The sequence below is a fragment of the Macrobrachium nipponense genome, chromosome 8 (assembly GCF_015104395.2).
Source record: "Macrobrachium nipponense isolate FS-2020 chromosome 8, ASM1510439v2, whole genome shotgun sequence".
NCBI lineage: Eukaryota > Metazoa > Arthropoda > Malacostraca > Decapoda > Palaemonidae > Macrobrachium > Macrobrachium nipponense.
Window position 1 is genome coordinate 70,401,252 of NC_087203.1, and position 22,069 is coordinate 70,423,320.

At 39.3% G+C, this 22,069-nt stretch overlaps 1 protein-coding gene across 4 annotated transcripts in view; it reads right to left on the reverse strand.

Moving 5' to 3' along the window:
- Positions 1 to 256: 256 nt before the first annotated feature.
- Positions 257 to 22,069, reverse strand: part of LOC135222829 (galactoside alpha-(1,2)-fucosyltransferase 2-like) — a 48,357-nt gene continuing 26,544 nt past the window's right edge. For all 4 annotated transcript variants that reach the window (XM_064261153.1, XM_064261150.1, XM_064261151.1 and 1 more), the window contains 8 exons: positions 19,155 to 19,226; positions 17,361 to 17,437; positions 8,232 to 8,637; positions 7,765 to 7,878; positions 4,355 to 4,440; positions 2,485 to 2,580; positions 1,269 to 1,425; positions 257 to 670 (listed from right to left, as the gene is read on the reverse strand). In XM_064261153.1, the coding sequence (XP_064117223.1) occupies positions 465 to 670; positions 1,269 to 1,425; positions 2,485 to 2,580; positions 4,355 to 4,440; positions 7,765 to 7,878; positions 8,232 to 8,637; positions 17,361 to 17,437; positions 19,155 to 19,224 (1,212 nt within the window). In that variant the 5' untranslated portion in view covers positions 19,225 to 19,226 and the 3' untranslated portion in view covers positions 257 to 464. The remainder of the gene's footprint in view (positions 671 to 1,268; positions 1,426 to 2,484; positions 2,581 to 4,354; positions 4,441 to 7,764; positions 7,879 to 8,231; positions 8,638 to 17,360; positions 17,438 to 19,154; positions 19,227 to 22,069) is intronic.

Consider the following 22,069-nt stretch of genomic DNA (forward strand, 5'->3'; position numbering starts at 1 on the left):
CGAAGGGGAATTTTTTTCTCGATAATAGACTTGCCTGGACCGGGGAGCGTTATCGAGAAAAAAAATCCCCTTCGGTTAAGCATATGTGAAAATATATTAATTCCGAGGTAGAGCGAATTAGATATTAAAGGACATTGTAGCTCGATATATAATATAATAATATAATATAATATATAATATATTATATATATATATATATATATATATATATATATATATCTATATATAATAATATATATATATATATATAATGACGTGTGTATGTGAGGCAATGACCGAATAATGTAATGGCACCGATACATCAAGTTCCAGAGAACTTATATGTAGGCAAGAATGAACGATGAATGTAGTAAGTACTTCGCAGCACAAGTGCTGTGGCAAGTCTAGGCGTGAAATAAATTAGTACTTCAGAGGAAATGCTCAGGATTTCCGTCTCTCCACCAATGGAAGACGAGCGTCAGACGTCAGGTACGAGAAATCGGGACGAAGCGATCCATGCTGGCTCTTTCGTACCTGTCCTTCTGGAGGGGGTAGTTGGGGATGAAGAAGTCACCTGGATAAACGACGAGCCCCCCTGCCAGGTACGCCGTCCAGAAGCCGAACGTACCGACGGTTATGATGCTGTGGTTACAAGACGCCAGGATGGCCATGTCTTCCTCCGGGCTTTTGCCTGACGGGGTGAATAACGAAAACAAGTTCAGAGATAGACTGGGCGTGTTTCATATGAAAGCATAGCGTTGACGTATGGTTAAACACTGCAGGTAAGGATGCATGCAAAGTATCAATTTATCGTGCGTGTTCGTGACGAAATGGTGGTAAAAATACAGAACAAAAGATAATAGCATACTGAAAGTAAGCACGTCATATGTGGAGTACACATATAGATATATATGCAGGGTAATCAGGTAAGGCTTTTTTTTTTCTTTTGAAGAAAAAAAGGCTGGAGTATTAGTAATTATAAGAACAATTACGCAATCTTCTGCGTAAATAGGAATGTCAAGCAGGTCTGACCTTTCTTTTTTTTTTTTTTTTAATTATGACTGTATTTTTCTACCTATGATATATTATGTCACTAGTTGTGATGATGAACTGGCTTCATTGTCTATCATAGTACTTTGGACATCGCATATACCACCTATTACTGGTTAGAATAAATAAAATATAAGATCCCCGGGTAATACAAAAATCCCCATACAAAATATCACGCTGACAATCACAAAAGACTCCGGGTAATAAAGGAAGTGAAAATAGAGATGACGACTCTTTACCTGGCACAAAGATGACCTCTGGGCGACCTTTGAACTCTGCCTTGATGTACTTCGCGTCATCTGAACCAATGACGAAAACGACCTTCGGAAACTTGTCTTTGTAGAATTTCATCGCGTTGTTGTAGTACGTCTGATTCGGCATCTGCTCTCCTCTGCGCTGGAGAACACGAGTGGCATTCACGTTAAAGGTCACTGACAATAAATATCCTTACTTTTATATCTACAAGTTTAGACGAATAATAACTCTATGGAAAAGTTAACCAGCTTATTTTTTTCTTTCTTTTGCGTCATGTAATGACGGCTAATCTACTGGACTCAATCCAAAAGAGCTCGATTCGAAGAATAATGATGCAAGTACGAATTTATTGGACCTAAGAGCTTTTATATAAGAATGTGTGTTTGCCGGTGTTGGGGGGGGGGGCGAGGTGACTGGTTGGCACTTGCATTTCCTAATCACAGACTCTTGTACCCCCAATTTCGAAGTGGAAACGAAGAAGTCAAACGGAGCAATAACACCATGCAATATCTCTAAACTGTGTTTGGCGTGTACCATTTATAGCAAAACTGTCAAGATAAAGTTTAACCTTTCATGTGACAAAGAATAGCAGTTGTAGATCTATTACACTTTAAGGTGGCAATAAATTTCGTGATGTCTAGCTTCATGGTCAACGTGACCTACATTTACCACTTACTCTACACTTGCCTCTGTCTCATACCTTGATATGACAGACAAACAGACATACAGACAGATAGTCACACACACACACACACACACACACACACACACACTATATATATATATATATATATATATATTATATATATATATATATATATATCAGAATAATTATCACATCGAACCGTGATCCATTTATATATCAATTCAAGCTACAAATGTCCTTTAATATCTAAATTCACTTTACCTCCCAAATGATATATTTTCATATATGTACCGAAAATATATCATTTGGGAGGTAATGTGAATTTAGATATTAAAGGACATACATATATATATATATACACACACACCACACATATATAGATATTATATATATATATTATAGATATATATATATATTATATATATATATATATATATATATATATGTGTGTGTGTGTGTGTGTATACAATGTGTATACCTGTCACTAGCGTACTTACTATCAAATTTTCCATGCCTTTAAATCTTATCAAAAGACGGAGGCTAAAAACACTTACCTTAACATACTTCAGGTAATCCTTACGTCTTATGTGGAAGCCAACCAGGACGGTATCTTTGATGAAGTTTTTCTTCGCCACCCAAAACTTCTGTACCTGTGACCGTCGCAAGGAAGACGGAAAACAAAACAAATTAAAATTGCTTGAGACATGAAGAACGTTGGGAAATGTTTATACAAAAAAGTAATGTCATTGTAAGTATAAATTATCGTCTCTAGTTCGACGAACTGGCGTAAGCCAACTTTTTCTCATTATGAGAAAATCGACTTCAGAGATTGTGATCATTCAGAGCCGTTTACTGACTTAACGTTTGTGGAATGGGAGTTAGTATGAAATAAGGAATTTCGGCCAAAGGCCAAGCGCTAGGACCTATGAAGTCATTCAGCGCTGAAATGGAAATTGAGAGTAGAAAGGTTTGAAATGTGTCATAGGAATAAAACCTCAAAGTAGTTACACTATGAAACGATTGTTAGGAGATGGTAGACAGCAAGATGGAAGATGAGGAATATGAATGGAGGAGGTGCAGTAAAGGGAATGAAAGGGGTTGCAACTTGGGGCCGAAGGGACGCTGCAAAGAACTTCAAGTATGCCTACAGTGCACCGCGTGTTGCACTACCTCCCTACGGAGAAAATTTTGTAGGAAAATCTGACAACGCAGACAGCTGAGATTTTGATATATTATAGAGTATCTAAATCAGTGTCTGAGACACTGACAGAGAAAAAAATGGGGGAGGGGGGGGGGGGGGGGAATACGCCAGTTCGTCAGAATAGGGACGTTATTAAAGTCAATTTATTTCAAGAAGAACGTTTATATTTCAGATGAACACGTTACTATGAATAGATTTAAACAAACTGTTTTACTAAATTTCGAAAGAAAAAAAGGACCATTATTTAAAACGGAGAATTCAGATCTATTTCCTCCAGTCCACTATCAAACCACAGTCATTTTCTGAACAGCAATTCGCAAACTCCTTCTTCCTCTCCAATCACATAAAGACCCGTTTGGACCTGCCCCAAAATTCCCAGTTGTGCGAAACTAAAGCTCAAATTCTCCATCCAGTTATTTGCATACTCGGGATCCCATCTACCAGTATTATGTAACCGTAGTGTTTGGCATCCTCTATTCCAATAAAACAAATTAAGGGCAAAAAATCACATCCGGACATACAGAGGAGGTTACTGCTTCGCCATTTGCACACAAAAAAGTCACATAATCAAAGTTGCGACTTCAAAACATAAAGAGAACAAAATTTTATTTGCACTGAAAGATAAAATTGACGACTGTGCAACTTCTGGACTTTTCTAATATAATAAGCATGTATTTGTGTATTTACAGATAAATGATACGTACATATGATGGAATATGTATAATCCCGTTACGTTACTTTCAGGCAGTGTGCTATTTCGTCAAATATCAATAATTAATTTGAGCTTCCACAAATACAGACATGAAATAAGGGTACAGTGAAATGGGAGGCAGGGAGGGGCCCAAATTTGCTGGATGCATCCTATCCTAACCTAATCTAGGGCATAGCAACCTATGCTCTAGATTTTTAAGCCTCGTTAGTACTACTGGCATAATCTTGAAACAAAGCTAAACGGGGTTCAGGGCGAAGAGCCGACCAGTCGGGCAGTATACGAGATGCCGTAGTTTGGACGAGGTTAGGTTATGTCGGTATGGGAATGACGGATTAAGAATATTCCCTAAAAATGCCGATGGAAAATATTCCCTTCATAAATATTTCCTGTAATACATAGTATCCGAACATACATACACATACTAGGATTCACACTATATATCTCAAACAATTTTGTTGAATGAAACTCTTTATGAGTCTACTGCACGCTTACTTCCCAATGAGCGTCTCACCTTTTCTTGTATGTCTGGTGCAAATGTAAATTCATTCCTAATTTCACAGCCATATGCATGGAACAGCTGTATCTCTATTGGATATCCTGAAAACACAGATAATAAACTCTTCAAAACATTGTATTGTACAAAATAAGACCAGGAGTGTTCAAAGTCAGCAGTGAATCAAAATCTGACAGTGCGTTTTGGATATAACTGATGCTTTCTATTTTAGTCACTTTGACTCCGGTCACCTCTGGAAAAGTTCAAGCTCCGGTGGGAAAGGAAAATAATGTTTATATACTCTTGTATGTGTAACCCAAACTAAAAAGTAAATAGTAACTAGTTAAGGAGTCCATCTATTATATAACTGGGTATATACAAACAAATACATATATGGGAAATTAATTTTTATATTAAATAAATTGATACATTCATAATGTGCCTTTGGTGTCATCTTCCCGGGTAAGAAATGAATGGTAACCGATTGACTGTATTTTCATCAGTGAGAAAGAAAAAAAAAAAAAAAAAAAGTCCTTTCCCTCTTAACATAAGGAGACTCCACAGACAATGGTGCAACATACATTATGTACTTTGGCGGGGATCAGAGACAACTCGCCACAGACGCTCATGTGCTCGATATAGCTTATAAACAATGGAAACCTATGGGAAGCCTCATCCCCGCCACGCCACATACCGACGGCACTCTGTGGCGCCACTGAGTGGCTCGGTTATTCTTGGCCTTAAACGAAACGTTTCCCTCATCCGGACTCACCGCAACATGCCGGTCAGCCAGTCAACGACACTTACATATCATACCGCATCGTCTCGCTTGAAATCCCATAAACAGACATATTTTCAATCTCTAACCTCTTAAACAGTACAGTACCTTACATACTCAACTGCCGCTTCCAGAAGCATTCTTAAGTTTATCATCAATCAGATCTGCATTTCTTCTATCCTTTGCCTTAATAATTCTTCAAAACACTGGCAATATTGACGCAAAATTGATATTCCCTCGGGCAGATTCTTTACATTTGCGTATTTTGTTCTAAATCCACGTTCTCATTAACCTTTATCTCTGTAAATTTACTTCTTTGACACTCAACTTTTTCCTACTTAATATGACCAGACAATGTTCAACATTCCTTCCCCTTCTTTCACCCAGTGCGTCGTGGATTACTTTATTTGCCCTTGTGTGCAACGGTTAAAATTGATATCCTCCTTTTCTCTGAACCAAGTTTAGTATTCCACATGGATAAGCATTCCCACTTGCCTTTGGGACCCAAATTCTCCAATTTTGCAAACTCCTAAAATTTGTCCCGCCTTACTGCAACTAACCGAAGCCATCTTTCTCCCAATTATTATTTTCCCTTCCTCCCTATCAAATGATCTTCTCAATCACATTTTCAACTACATTTCACGAGTAAGCCTTCATGAATTACATGTTTAGGGAATGGCCATAATCCAATTTCCGGCGCCCTCTTGACCAGTTTATACTGCCTGTGAAAGTCCCGAACTCTCAGATCAATGAGTTCAGTTAAACTTTAAAAATAATTGATCGATTAATCTCAGCACCGCAAACTTCTTCGCAATGGATCGTTCACGGTATTTGAATCATACCGTTATGTGCTCGTTACTTGTTTAAATACAGATTTATTGGGGAAGTCCCAATGCTTTGGATGACAAAACAGAACATCAGACGATTTGAGGCATTGTTATCTGTTTGATATTCACACGATCAAAACAGTTCTTTCTTGGGAGTTTACTGTTTTGTAAACAATTCATTTTTCGCTATCCAAAAACACCATTAAGGCTTGCTAAATATAGTATGCTCGAGAAAGGTGTCGATCCGTTTATAAAAACATCTTGCAACGCGCGCTATGATATTTACATAAACACAATCACTTTATACTAGATTCAGGTTCAATGTTGCCCACGAGCAATTGTCCGTGTAACAGAAAGATTTAGATATTTGCTATTTGCTACGAGCCTGTCAAGAGGGCATTAGAACTCGAATTATCTGATAAATTAAATTTTACGACTAACTTTCAAGCAAGCGCCTCTGAACATCTGCTTTCCACTCGAAACAGGTGAAAATTTAAACTTGGATGTTCCTATTCCGACCAAAGTCTCTAATAACTGCATGTGTGTACCATATTTAATTACCTCACTCACCTACCCGTTTTTCGGGGCTGAAATTGTATCAGCAAAAGAATATAGTTTTCTGTGTTGGTTTGCTATTGATGTAAGCATATTTATATATATATATATATATATATATATATATATATATATATATATATATTATATATATTACACACACACACACATATATATATATATATATATATATATATATATATATATATATATATATATATATATATATAATAGCAAACCAACACAGGAAATTTATATTCTTCTGCTGATATATATACATATATATATACACACACACACACACACACACAAAAGGTGGTAAATAGCTACGAATTCAAAATAACTCTGATTTATAAACTGTGAAAAGCGTTCATACTTATATCGATAGCACGTTGATCTTGCAAGCTACTTATACTTATAACAATAACACGATCTTGCAAGTAACCTATACTTATTATAACAATAACACGTTGGTCTTGCAAGCAACCTCGAGTTTTAAATATTTTGATGCTCAAACCACAACTCAAACTGCGGGACTGGCCGATAAATGACCCGCAAAACAATGATTCTCAGAGAATCCATTTAAGCATGGGCGCACGCAGCGATTTTCCAGGGGCAGCATATATATATATATATATATATATATATATATATATCCAAGAGCATATAAATATATATATATATATATAATATATATATATATATATATATATATATATATATATATATAGTATATATATATATATATAAATCGTATATGTATATATAATGATATACAGTGGAACTGTGATGCCAATAATTTCGATGAAGCAAGATGCAATAGAGAAAAATTAAGACGTTACATTGACTTTTTTTCAGTAGTTCCATATACTGTTCAGCTGAATTCAAATATATCAGGAAAGAACAACGCAGTTATAAACAATATAAAAATATTATACAATACATAATGCTACCTTTAATTTACTTAAATTGAAAGAATGAATTATAAAATGGATGGAAAACAAAGTGATGTAGCTAAATGTAACATAAATAAATTTTTTCAGGATTTCAGTGGGAGCAATTGCCCCCTCTTGCCCGTATGCGCGGGCGCCTATGCACTTAAGTTCTTGATACAACGCATAACCTTCTATGAATATTCGTGACGTTAGCCTTCTACAACTTAATGAGACATCTTGCAAACATACAGACAGACAGACAGACAAGTAGGCAAAACTAGGACAGATAAGCAGAGGAAACACTGGTTCTTTTTCCGTTACAGATTGACTCACCCTCGGCGAGGAAAGCGTAGGCTCCTAAGAGGCCAGCTGCTGCTGCTTCTTTGTCCCCATAGACGTAATTCCCGAGGTAGGGCAACTTGTGTAACTCTGCCTTGGATGCATTTGCTATGGGGGAGTAAACAAACCAGAAAAGGCTGGGTTAACCATGGGATTCGACTAAAATAAACTTTCTTGCCTCCTTCATACGCCACGTGCACATCCACATCTACAACTGGTTTCCTCTGTGAACGTAACACTGCGGCTGAGGCAAGCATTGTTATCTTTCAAATCATGGGAGAATTTCACTATATGCAATAACAAATTAATTCTTTTCCAATTATGGTAAAAATACATTGCTCAATTTTCTTCGTTCATTATGGTGCCCTCAATCAAACTTTTCAAAATGACACTTACGTTAAAACCTCAACGGACAGAAATTACCTCTCACTTAAACACAGGCAGGCTACCTTTTCACTTACTGTCAATGGAGGGGATTGTGATACGTGGAAATATCTTGACGAGCTGCTTCTGTAATCCCACGTCAATCCTCACAGTCGTGTTGTAAGTGCGACCTAGGCCGAATATCGAAGCGTAATTCCCCATGAGGTTCCCAAGCCTTCCAGAGCTTCCAATGGCTATCATCGGGAGTTGGAGGCCCTTCCATAGTTTCCCTGGGTAAGTCACTCTTTGCCAAGGGGCGATAGACAATACTGGCTCCGTCGAAACGTTACACTTGTTTTCCAAGGGTCTACTGGTGACTAGCGAAATATTTGAGGATTTACTCTCTGCCAATTGGGGTTTACTCTCTGCAAGTTGAACTGCACTCTCTGCAAGCTGAAGTTTACCCTCTGCCACCTGAACTGTGAGTTGCTCTAGGTCTGCTTCCTGTTAAATGAAAAAAAGGTACTCAACATCAATAACTTCAGTCATATAATCTAGAAACATTACATAACTGTGATCTTCAATATAAAATTAATCTTTTTGGACAAGATCGGTAGTTTTTAGTTGACAGAATTAATCCTAAATTGACTTTGGCCGTAGATCCAGAAAATGATATTGTTAGAATACAATAAAGTTTTGTACATACTTACCCGGCAGATATATACTTAGCTTATGTCTCTGACGTCCGACAGAAATTCGAATTTTGCGGCACACGCTGCAGGTAGGTCAGGTGATCTACCCCCCTGCCGCTGGGTGGCAGGAATAGGAACCATTCCCGTTCTAGAACCAGATTTTCTCTTCCACCTGTCTCCTGAGGGGAGGCTGGGTGGGCCATTCATCGTATATATCTGCCGGGTAAGTATGTACAAAACTTTATTGTATTCTAACAATATCATTTTTGTACATGCAACTTCCCCGGCAGATATATACTTAGCTGATTGACACCCTTGGTGGTGGGTAAGAGAGAACTATTTACTGAATAGACAGGTAAACAACATACGTTGTAGGTAATAAATAAATAAAACCTTGGTTCCTACTTGTTCAGGCGGAAGATTCCATGGCTAATGCCTAGGAATCTGCTTCACCTCAAGAGCCTCAGCGAGGATGTGACCTATGGCTAAGAGTTCTTGTGGGTCTGTCGATGGGGTCTTATCCATTTACTCGACAGAGCCTCTTACATGACAATACGCCTATGCCTAGTGGCATAATTAAGGAGCACAACACCGATCCCGATCACCTGATCCTAACACGAGGGTTAGTGCTTAAGTTGAAAAGAGTTATCCCCAAACTCCTTTCAAACAACCCAAGAAGAAACACGACGTTAAATAAAATTTAACTCACTAGTTAAGGATCAGTATCGGCTCCCTATCCCAGCAATGTATCCGCAGACACGTATCAACCAAGAGAGAAGGATCTCTCGTAGGTTATCTTGACATCCTTCGGATAATGGGAAGTCAACACAGAGTTGCATCTCCCGTATGTGACAGCTAATATGTCCTTATGACATATTGTTAAGGAAAGAACAAGAATTCGGAAAAGCTCGCACTTCATGCGCTTTTAATTCTCAGCTGTTTGAAGGAATCATCAATGCACTTATCAAGTGCTTAGGAGATCACATTGTCTCAAAGAAGGCCAGGGCGTTCTTTGATATAGATCTCTTCTGGGTGAAGCCTGGAGCCTGGCTAGCGCTTCGTGCCTGGCAGGCACCTAGCGCCTGTGCAGGGAGGGCCTAGCGCGAGCGGCCTGGCTTGGAGCCTTGCGCCTGAATGGGGCCTAGAGCCTGGCTGGATCCTCGCGCCTGGCTGGAGCCTCACGCCTGGATGGCGCCTCGCGCCTGATTGGCTCCTCCCTCCTGGCTAGCGCCTCGCGCCTGGCTGGAGCCTTGCGTCTGGCTGGCGCCTGGAGCCTGGCAGAAGACTTCATGATTACTGTCTATGAGTCTACATGCCTCAAGAGTTTCAGCGAGGTAGGGACCTATGACTGACAAACCCTTCTGGATCATGTCAATGGGGGCTAGCCCGCTTACACGACAGAGCCTTCTCGGATCGTGCCAATGGGGGCTGACCCACTTACATGGCAGAGCCTTACCTGTATCATATCAATGGGGACTAGCCCTCTTACATGACAGAGCTTTAGGTTTCTCTTTACTGGAAGGAGCCTTGCGCCTGGATGGATCCTCAATCCTGACTGGAGCCTGGCACCTGGATGGCGCCTGGCTGGCTTCTAGAGCTTGGCTTCTCCACACTTGCTGGAGCTTCGAGCTTGGAAGAGTCTCTAGGCTGTCTGGCGATGTCCACATCGGACACTCTTATATCTGTCCGATTTGTTCGCCTCTGGCGCATTTGCGCCAGGTTGGAGGCCCGCTCCTTCTCAGTATCCGACCATGACAGAGTTCCTTGGAACTGTCCGCCTCTGGCGTTTTTCGCCTGTATTGGCATTTGGCGCCTGGCTGGCGCTACATTGTCCGAGAGTCCTGAACAACAACTTAGTTTATCAGGAGACTGGAGAAGGGTGGAAGAAATTCTTCCCCTTTGAGCTTTTGGCCCCTGGCAAGGGGAGGTGATTGTAGTCAGCTACATCCAGTAGACGACAGGATATCTAACAATACGAGAGAGAAGAGTCTTCCTCCGAGGAGGATCTCTTCTTACATGTTGATGAGGTTCCTCGTTGCAGAATCTTCCCTATCCTTGCCCGAAGGAAGGGAAGGAGTCTGGAAGTCGAAGGAGACTCCGAGCTGAAATTGGGCGGAACCCTGATTTCTAGCTCTTATTGTATCCTTCTGAATACCTTCTGGGAAGCATTTCGAGCCCTCATCGCACCCCGAAGACTCTGTAGGCAAACGTTTAAACCATCTCTTCTTCTGTAGATGAAAATGTAAGTACCCTGCCTGGGCAACGAAACTTCTATCTGAAAGCGTTGCGTCAGGAATAGAGGGTTTTAGTTCTTTTGCCAGACATACTATGCTGGCAAGAACCCATTGCCGAGTCTCCATTGAATCTGATGCGAGATTCCAATGCACAAAAAATTCACTTGTCTTCTTGGTCGTTTAGGGCTAAGAGAAACAAAGAATTCCTTCATAAACTTTCTCAAAGAAGTTTGATGAGGAGCAGTTCCATTTTGTCGGAACACGGAATCTGTGGCCACAAAAAGATCCCATTCGAAGTACATGATATCCTACTCTTGTCGTATTGCGGTATCGTATAAGATCCCGAAGATCTTAATCCTCTGTTATCTCTAATTCCCCTTGTAGAGACAGAGTATAGCCTTTTACTGCGTTCTTTGATAGCAGATATATACCTAGGGGATTCTTCCCTCTGAAAGTGAAGAAAAAACCTTGCTATGTGGTTCACAGAGGTATCGGAAGAGGACAGTTTCCTCATTCCATCTAGCACGATCTGCAGCAATTCTATGTCTTAGCCATGACTATTGTCATTTACCTTGAAAAATCCTCTCATTCGTGTCCACTTCTGGTCAGTCTGCACGCGGACAGACTCAGAGTGGAGAGGTTTTTCAGGTCGATTTATAATAGATTCTGATAGAATATCCAGATACTCTTGGAAAAGCCTTACGAAACATGCTGTGAGAAGAACGTGACTTCTGTGAATTCAACCTTTCTAAGGCCAAAATGAGGCATTCATCCTCTCTTCCTTTGACGCCCATTTATCTTAATATCTGTTAAGAATTTATAACTAGGGGAAAAAAAGACTAAAGTTTATTCCCCTTCTTTAAATTAAAGATGTCGTATATTGCTACCTCTCTTGGTTCGAGGAAAAGGAAGCAGTCTATAGGAAGCCTGTTCGTCTTCTACCTTGCGAAGAGATCTATGAAGAAGACTTTCCGCAGGTTCTCACAACTCTTTTCAATAAATGTTAGACATACGTTAACAGTTATTATCTTCGATTGAGAAGGTTCTCACGGACATGCAAAATCTTGCATCGAACCTCTTAAGGATCGTTACGTTCCGTGTCTGTTCCCAAATAGGTTCTCTTTTGTCAACGCGAACAGGGGCGAAAAAAGAGATTCTCGATGCTCTTTGCGATATGAGAGTGTCGTGGAATTGGCCTAAGTGATTAAAATAAATCATTTCATCATTCCTTGTAAGCGACCCCTTTCCGATTAAATGGGTAACGAAATCAGGAACGAATCTTGCCGTTACTGAGCCTGCTGTCCGAGAGGCTACTGGACTCTTAGGTTAATAACTCGCTAAAACAAGAAAATATCTTGGATGGTGCTTCTGGCGCATTGCGCCAGGCTGGCGCTTCTGGCGCAATTTGCGCCAGGCTGGCGCTTCTGACGCTTTGCGCCAGGCTGGCGCTTCCTTCTAGTTCTTTTTAAGTTATGTGCCAGAACATCTGTGCCTTTATGGTACCCGACATCCTTCACATGTTAATTCCGTTCTTAGTAGGTAAAAACTTTTATATACGTAGTATAGTCCATTCAGGGAAACAACTTCTGCCACTAAGAGAATGTTTCCCATCCGACTCACCCATCTTCTCTTGAGCAATATCCGATTCTAAAAAGGTTGTGTGCGTTTCTCGAAAGGATGAGAGAATATTATTATATCGTGCTCTGCCGTATTAGAATCCTTTATAATACTGTCACATTGTGGTAAACAGCATTAATCTAGGAAACCTTTGTAAGGATACTAGGAATTCTGTAGTTAACCTTGGTATGTGCATAAGACTTGACCATACCGTAGTCTTAAAGTGAATTCTCTACTACATTCATCTTCTCACTAAGCATGTACTCTAATAAGCCATGCTTTCGTAAGCATGAGAGCATTATATAATATAGAGTTCCGCTGCGTTAGAATCCTTTAATAATGTTACCTACGGTAAACAGCATTAAAATGTTGTAATATCTTTCTTATTGAAAGCTTCTTAGCAAAAGGCAGACAATATTTTATTTATGTTTGCTTAACTATCCCCTCAATCCGAGGCTAAAACCGCGATTGTAGGGGAGAGACACGGTTAGTTATTCCATCCCGCAGGAGAGAGACATGTAACCACCCACACATGACCGACACCTACATGGTACTGCGTTGGTCTAAGCGATAGCAGTCTCCGTTAGCCGTCTGGCCTTACTCTTCCAGAGTTGCCAGCTACTCCATTCAATAAAGGAATCTTATAAAATTATTATCGAACTTCAGGAAGTTCTTATTAATGCATATTTAAGCGAAACAAGACTTCGATAAATCTAGAAGCTAAGTAGGTGTTGTCTTAACAATCCCTTTAAGCGTAGTCCTTCCTAGGAAATTCCTGGAAGGATACTGGTAATTGAGTTGCTCAGCAAAGAAGTAACTACGGTATGTGCTTATGATTTGCCGTATTGTATTCTCATGCAGCAGATACTCTACTACCTTCTTTCCCTGCCGAGGCAGATAGAGAAAGGAAAAATTTTTACTATCTTTGTTCTTCTCGTTAATAGAACGATAGAAAGAGTATATATATCTCCTTAAGGAAGGAAGTTAATCCAGGAACTCTTTAAATCTTCGTGATTTCCTCATAAATCGCGGAAGAGACAGAATTCCTGTTCATCTGTAGGGTTTACGGAAGGAAGTAGATATTTCCTATCTGCCATCATACCCAAACGTCGATGAGATTCTATAAGAATACTCCCCCAAAAGCCTATTGCCCTCTTCATAACGAAGGGTAAGAGCATGAATGAAGGAGAGAGTCCGCATTGAGAGGAACTGCCAAACACAGGAGTCTTCTGAATAATGAAAAAATGGCTTCTCTGAGTATCAGAATCCTTCTGACAAAAGCGACGGCCGCCTGTGCGACATCTTGCACCTTTGCCAGGGAAAAGTTGCTCAAGTTAAAAACTCAAAGAGGAGCCTCACGACTGACCTCTCTCTCATAAGAAGATTTGGAATATTCTGGCGCCTGGCTCCTTGCGCCTAGTGCCTGGATAGTTTCGCGCGCCTGGAATGTTCCGCACGCTAGAAAGGAGACTCGCTCCTGGAACGTTCCGCTTGCGTGGAAGGTCCCGTGCGCTCTGATAGTTCCGAGCGCCTACTAGACCCCTTTTAGAAAGAGCCTCTTGCCCGGAAACGTTCAATGGAAGGATAGTTCTGATTGCCACTCTACTATATAAGGCTCCTTGCTCTAGTCGTGTTTTTCTGGCGCAATTTGCGCCAGGCTGGCGCTTCGTCTCTTTGAAGGCGCCTTGCGCCAAGAAAAATTTTCTAGAATGCAGCTCGCGCTCAGTTGCTGGAACGTGGCTCGCGTTTGGTTGTAGGAACGCGGCTCACGCTATTCTGTTTGCTGAACGCGGCTCGCGCTAGTCTGTTTGCTGGAACGCGGCTCGCTGCTGGCTGTTGGAACGTGGCTCACGCTAGCTTGCTGGAACGCGGCTTTCCTGGCTCGCTCTTGCTCAGTGTTCTCTTAGTTTTCAGAGAACGCGCTAGATCATCCAAACTCCAAACATATACATTCTTCGTCTTTTCGGATGTAAGATGAAGAGACGCACTTTTTTAAGGATGCCTTTTCAATGGCTATCCTTGGCAGTCTGGGATGCTCTACAGAACCTGCCGAGGGGACGCCTGACCGGTGGAGATTCTCTGAAACCTCCTTACGGCTTTCGACATTCCTTCTCCCCTGGGCTTGGGAGCTTGAAAGAGGTCTAGGCCTGAGAGCGAGACAGAGCCGATCAGACGCACCCTCCACTGCAATGGGGAACACTAGTAATCACTTCTTACCTTTTAATAGCTCGCATTTTGAGCCACAATCCTTGTCTTCAAATTGCAATTATGAATTTGAAGTTTCTGCGAAGTAAGAAGGTGATGAGGATGCAACACTACTAGTACTGTTAATACTCTAATTGCTCGTTAGTACGAGTATCCAAAAAACTTTTAAAAGAAACGTATCTAGTTACATGCTTTACTGACTCCCTAAAGTAGGAAGTCAGTTTATTTCCTCAATCAATTCTAACACTTATCACACGTATTAATGAATAAATGTTAATATTTCCCTTTCTTGCAAACTATGTGAGTGTCTACCGAAAATTTCGGTAGTTACACGTCATATATTCTTCGAAATTTTCGAAGCCAAATTCATTAAAAAGTTAATAAAAGCGTATGCCGAACCAAAGACCCAGTACTTCCCTGCAAAAGACGGCCCAGAAGATCGATGGCGATGAAAAACGAAAATCAAGTCAGGAGGTAGCAACAACATATGTTGACACTACCGCGACAGAGAAAATCTGGTTCTAGAACGGGAATGGTTCCTATTCCTGCCACCCAGCGGCAGGGGGGTAGATCACCTGACCTACCTACAGCGTATGCCGCGAAATTCGAATTTCTGTCGGACGTCAGAGACATAAGCTAAGTATATATCTGCGGGGGAAGTTGCATGTACAAAATGATTAATTTTGTATGAAATAATCTTGTCGCAATGACGAATATAACCGTGTATTTAGGATCCTGCGTGTATTTATAACTAAGTATTTGCTGTACTCTGTTTTTACTGGTTTTAAAATTAATCTACAATTTATAGCGGTTCTTCATGCACACAAATAACCATTGACGTATTTAAGCCAAGGAAACTATACCTTTTGTTATGCACATGAATTCATCTGAGAAGAGAAAGAAAAACTGAGGGCAAATATTTCACATAACTATAAATCAAGACGATTTGGTGAAATATCACTAAAGTAAGTGAAACGGAAGTGGCAGAGATGCTCGAGAACATTAACATGGAAACAAGAAGTCCTCTGGAAATCAAAAGTAGAAATCTGCAACAGGATAAGACAATCTTACACCTCGGTATAAGTTAAATGTTAGTGGATCAAATTGCTCATTTCTCTTGTCAGAAAGAGAAGAGGAAACTGACAGATGATGAAGCCAGGGACCTAGCAATGCGTTCTAGGTTGATAAAAGTTGTATCGTCCAAAGGTGTCGTTACAAAATGGAGAAAAGGTAGAAAAATTTGACAGTTCTCTGGCTCTTCTTGCAAGGAGATGGCGTGCTGATTAACTTCAGGGAACAGCAAAACATAATGTAGGACCAGCAGAGATAGCATTTCTTCCTACAATGTGTGTTAACTGTCGTGCATCATGTGAGGCAAAAGCGATAAGGCTTGGCTTACTTAGGGCACTCTCTTCCTTGAAAGTTACTTTTTTAAATAAATAAAAAAAAAACTCATCGTACCTATGTTAGTGATTTTCATCACGTTGGCAATGGCTCTGCCACGAGGGCCACTGGCTTTTATAATTTCTGCAACGCTGTGCTATGATGAGATCGGTCTAGAAGCTACCTAGAACTCGCTGAGAAATGAAAATACACGGAAAGGTCTGTGAGAAAATGGTTCTTAAAATAAATGGAGCAGATGGAAGAGTTTAATTCCTGATGATTCGAAATATAATAGGATATTCCTACAATGTTCTAGACCAGGAAAAAACACAACTAGTTTAGTGCAGTTATAGAGGGGAAAGAAGAAAATGAAATTACATGGTTAATATAGAGTTCTGGACCACTAGGTCACTGTCACATTATTTTAATACTACGAATAAATATTGTTCTCCAACATACTGTTCCAATAAGATGGACATTTCCTTAGCTCAACCAAGCTATCACAAGAGAATTTGAATGACAGTGCATCAAACTTATTGCTTACAAGAATGTATATACACTGCAAGTCACATGCACTGTACAATATATACTTGATAGATAAAACAATGAAACAGTGAAATGGGACGATGGATCTTTCAAAAGATATAAATAAATAATTAGGCTGCAGGTTTCTGCCCATTATTAATAAACAATACAGCATGATGCTATGGCCACTGACGGAATTAATCAAAGATGTTATTCTACAACGCAAAACTAAAAGGAATATTACATTTCTAATTTATATTATTGCACATATATTAAGTTAGCAAGCATACGCCAGACTTCTCTCCTAAAGTATATGAAATCAGAACAACCAAATATGGGAGATTAATGCAATTATGCTCAACAATGAATACGCGAAAATCAAAGTATTGCAACAGCGAACCATACACCGGGGGACAGATAACAGAAGACTGATACACTTATTCAGGAGAGAACTGGAGAAATAAGAATGAACACAGAAACTCGTAGCAAGCGTCGAGTCGAGACTGAACCGCCTGAAAGAATTGTGTTCATGTCTGATAGGTAAAGTGAACGCAAGAAACAAACCTCTTACCTGGAAGTCGCCTAAGGTCGTTACAACGTTAACCACTCTGGGTCGTCGTAAATTTGTGGGATTTTTCGAAACGAAATCTGGAAAACGATGAATCATATTACATACAATTATTGTAATGAATGACACTCTAAATAATATTTTAAAATTTGTCCGTAAAATCAGTTGCATATCTCTAATATCACTGAAACTCTCACCTGATCATTTGAAGTTTAACCTGTTTGACAATGTCACTGTACAAGGAATTCACTTAGGTATTAAACGAATAAAATCATGTACAGTATTTCCTATATTATATACTTATTTCCATATGTGCAAGAAATATACAAATTGTGCAATTCTGGCATGACATATTGTACGATTTCCTCAGCTGGACTGTAGTACTGTACATACATAAGGTGCCTTAGACCTACACTTTCCTTATATACAGTCAAAAAGCTATGTATTCACTCAGTCCTAGCATCCAGGTCAAAGGCAACGTGACTGGCCACGCAGACGCACAAAATTCATGGATTAATAACAGCTGAGCAATCCCACTCCTCATTCCGAGGTAACTGATTGGTTCCCACGAGTGTACGAAGCCTGCTGGTCGCGAGCAGGTTTATTTCCCAGATGCCGCCAGGATTGGAAGCGGAAGGTAGTTACAATAGCTTTTGAATTCTCAGAGTGTAGTGCAATTGCGGGAGAGATTTTCCCACATCCTCTTTTTCCATGAATGTTTCTAATGACCATGATGTTTTCAACGTCTATGACGTTAAAAATTGCAACGCTAGCTGTTATCAATTAGTCAGTCCACTCATCATTTCATTAAAGTGATTCCTTCAGCTGGAGAATATCCATCCAACTCCTGCGTTCTATGATCCCCTTGTTTCATATTTCATGCGTAGGGTCCTTTACATTCTTTTCAAGATCAGCAACCCTTTGTCTTTTCAGCCGACTCCATTTCTTTTCAACTGCTCCCTCTAGGGGTGAGCAAGTAAGATATCCCCTCCCAAGAAACATTTTGGCAACTGCATAATGTGCATGTGTCCTGTTCATACTTATCTGACTACCCTAACTTGTTTGCTTTACAAAGAACCTGTATTTTACGTTGGAATTTTGAGTGTTTAAAATAGATTTTTTCCCAGTCAATGAGAACAGAAACCTTGCTAATCTGCTGCGGAAAATCTCCAAAAACAGAAATTGTGGATTTGGAATGCGAGTGGCGCTGCGTTTGTTCACTGGGTATCTGGATCAAGAACAGTAGTACAAATGGACGCATCATGTAGCATCAACAAGCGGGGAAATGTTCTTATATATTCATAATCACCCTGTTCTAGGTTAAAAATGTTTATACTATTGGATTATTAGGGAATATTCTTCAAAACTGATAAAATATTGGAACTGCAATACTGATGGAAAAATCGGTGCCCATCATAAGCGTCGTCTTTTACTTGTACTCCATACAAGGTCAAGTATCTTAATTTATTCAAAGCAGCAAAACCATGTCTAGTTTATCAACAAAATAGTAAATTTTATCAACAATATAGTAAATTTTATCAACAAAATAGTAAGTGTGAAAAAATTAACTTTCTAACATGGTCCAGTAACACAAAGTAAAAAAAAAATTTTTTAAAAACTATCCAAACTTCGCACTTTATAGTTTATGAATCAATTTCACAACAAATCTAATTAATTTCCCCTACACAACGCCCAGTACATTCATATAAGCTTGTACTTACTTCAGCTCCCCTCCCCCAACCCCCGTATCTCTCTCTAAACTTTAGGGAAAGTAATGTTCTTGGGAGAATTACTTACATGTGGAGACAGAGAAGACTGCGAGAGAGAGTACTGCTAAGAAGCAAGCCTGTTGACCAGTCAACTTCATATCTGCAATGAAATAACATAACAATAATCAATTCCCGTATGTCACTATGTCCTCGAATCTCACTCAATTTTTGTGATGGTAATAATGTCGAACTATATACCATTACTACCTCTGACGCACCTCCGAATGGAGCAGATGATATAGAGTTCTATCTTTAAAGCTTTGGAGACCTAATTCTATCAGTGATCGTAGCCCTTCTAGGACTGTTAAGGGAGTTGAAATACAACTGTTCGGATTTATTTCTAGCTTGGGAAGTTGGTAGTGGTTGGTCTATATATATATATATATATATATATATATATATATATATATATATATATATATAATATATATATATATATATATATATATATATATATATATATATATATATATATATAAATATATAAAAGTATCACTGATAATGATATATAGCCTTCAAGGACGACTTCGAGATGCGAAGTGCGCAGTTTTTCAACCCACCTTCTCTTTTTTTGTGGCCGAACCTTCAAGCAGTATTCATCATTACAGCTTGTTACCTAAAGCAAATTACAGTTCACCATATTGCGACGTTCTCTTTTCGTCAAGGACTTTACAGTGTCCTCCTTTGTGGTAGGAGCAATCTTTTGTAAACACACTACCTCATTACATTCTTGCTTCATTACAAACACAGGGGAAATAAAAACTAAAATAACCATCTCTCAGGGTTCCAAGGCCGAAGCTGATACATTTGTTACGGAATGACGTAATGTGGAACATTTCGAACAACTGAAGTATACTTTCACTTATAAGAAAAAGTTGGACAAATACAGTATCTCAATGTAAAGCCCATCAAATATATCAATTTCTGATCCACTGAAACGCTCAAAGTTTCTAATATGTAAATATCTCCTCTTTTTTTTTTACGACAAATGGACTCATGCCCAGGTGCTTGGGCTAAGAAGGCCTTTTAGTGTTGTAATGAAGGATCAAGAAATGTCAAGAGTTAGGGAATCTGGGTGATGTGAAAAATGGTTTTATAACGAACTGTGATTGATAACAAGTAAAATATGCGCCGAAGTTTCGTCGGCGCAATGGAGTTTTCTGTACACTGCATAATCAAGGCCACCGAAAGTAAATCTATCTTTCGGTGGAAAGGCAAAACCATAAAACCACTGTTTCAAAATATTTAAAGAGTCCACATTCTGATATGAGAACTTTTTCTTTAACGTGCACTTAGGCACGATTTTCTTTGAACATTTTGTCATCATCACGCTCGATTAATCATGAATGACAAATTGTTAAAATACTAGGATAATTGTAGTAGGGTAGTGATGCATTTAATCTTCGCTTGAACTACTGCAGTTCGACAGTGATGTACATTCACTACATATTGGTGCTGCTGTTCAGCAAATCTAGTTGCTCTTAGCATGAAAAGGGGATCAGGGATCAACTGTGAATGTGAAAGATCTGTTAAAATACAACTTGAAAAATTGACAAACAAGAGACCACCCATCGATGGTCCAAGTCATAACCGCTAATATTGGCCAAAACAAACCTACCACCACGAACCATTTTAACCGAAGTGATAAACCTCTGGCAGAAGCAGGCATCCACATTGGAGAACAGTATTCTTATGTAAGGAAGGATAAATGACCTAAAACAAGTTGTACTGCTTTTATCAGTTATAATTATATGAAGCCTCACATACAATGCCTAACTTTCGTGCGGTATTTGATGACACTTCCATAAGATATTTCTCAAAAGTAAGATTGAGGGTAACTTCAATTATTTTAAGAGGAGACTGCTAAACCCATAAGAGTTGCATCGTCGGAATACTGAACAATTATATAACAATTCCAACATCCCTATAATCTCTGAAACAGAAACAATAATACTTCTTGGGAAAGTAAAAATACAGTAGTTATGTTGAGCCTGGATATGCAACCATGGTCTGGTCTGAGAGAAGAACTTGTACCAACGATGGGCAGGACTACCTCCGGTGACATTAGATATGCAGGGGGAAGGGACCATTGTCAAATGTTCTTATCCCAATACAATAATTGAAAACAAAGTATATCAGACTCTGTTTAAGAATCATATGGACAAATATAATGCGATTCTAGACTCTAAAGCAAATGTGGCCAAACAGTCGATCGCATCCACTTCTTTGGTCAATCGCCATTCCCCCACAATCCTATATAACCAAACAAAGACATAAGCATATATATTTCATAATATATATATATATATATATATATATATATATATATATATATGTGTGTGTGTGTGTGTGTGTGTGTGTGTGTATGATACACACACAAACTATATATATATATATATATATATATATATATATATATATATATATATATATATATATATATATGGTTCAGGATTTAAGCCAAAACCAAGTAGAAATAATACCCTTTATAAACAATTTCACACATTCTCAAGTTGCCCCTATGAACTGGAAGCCTTCATTCTCTCTAAACCCCCTCTTTGTTGATATTGGCTGCTTTGGAATTAATCTCCACAGGTGTCCTGAATGGGGTAGAGCCTCTCTAGGCTGAAATTTTAAAAGGAAGGGGCCACAGCAGCTCGCTCTCAGAAATTTCTCAGATTTCCCAGACACGTCTCATAACTCAGACACCTCTCACCTGCAGAGTTTCCCTTCCCCCTCAATTTTGCTCCCCTGCTTCTTTTATCATCCATAGTGCACAGAAATATCAGCAGATGAGAAGACAACAAGACCATGGATTTCTAAGTACTGTGAGAGTAATTTCAAGTGCAGTCTGTGAATCGTTTTTGCCTCCTCTGTGTTTCGTTTCAGTCTCCCAAGGCGACTTACCCCTTTCTTGGCTCAGCTTCTCACTCCCCAATTTTG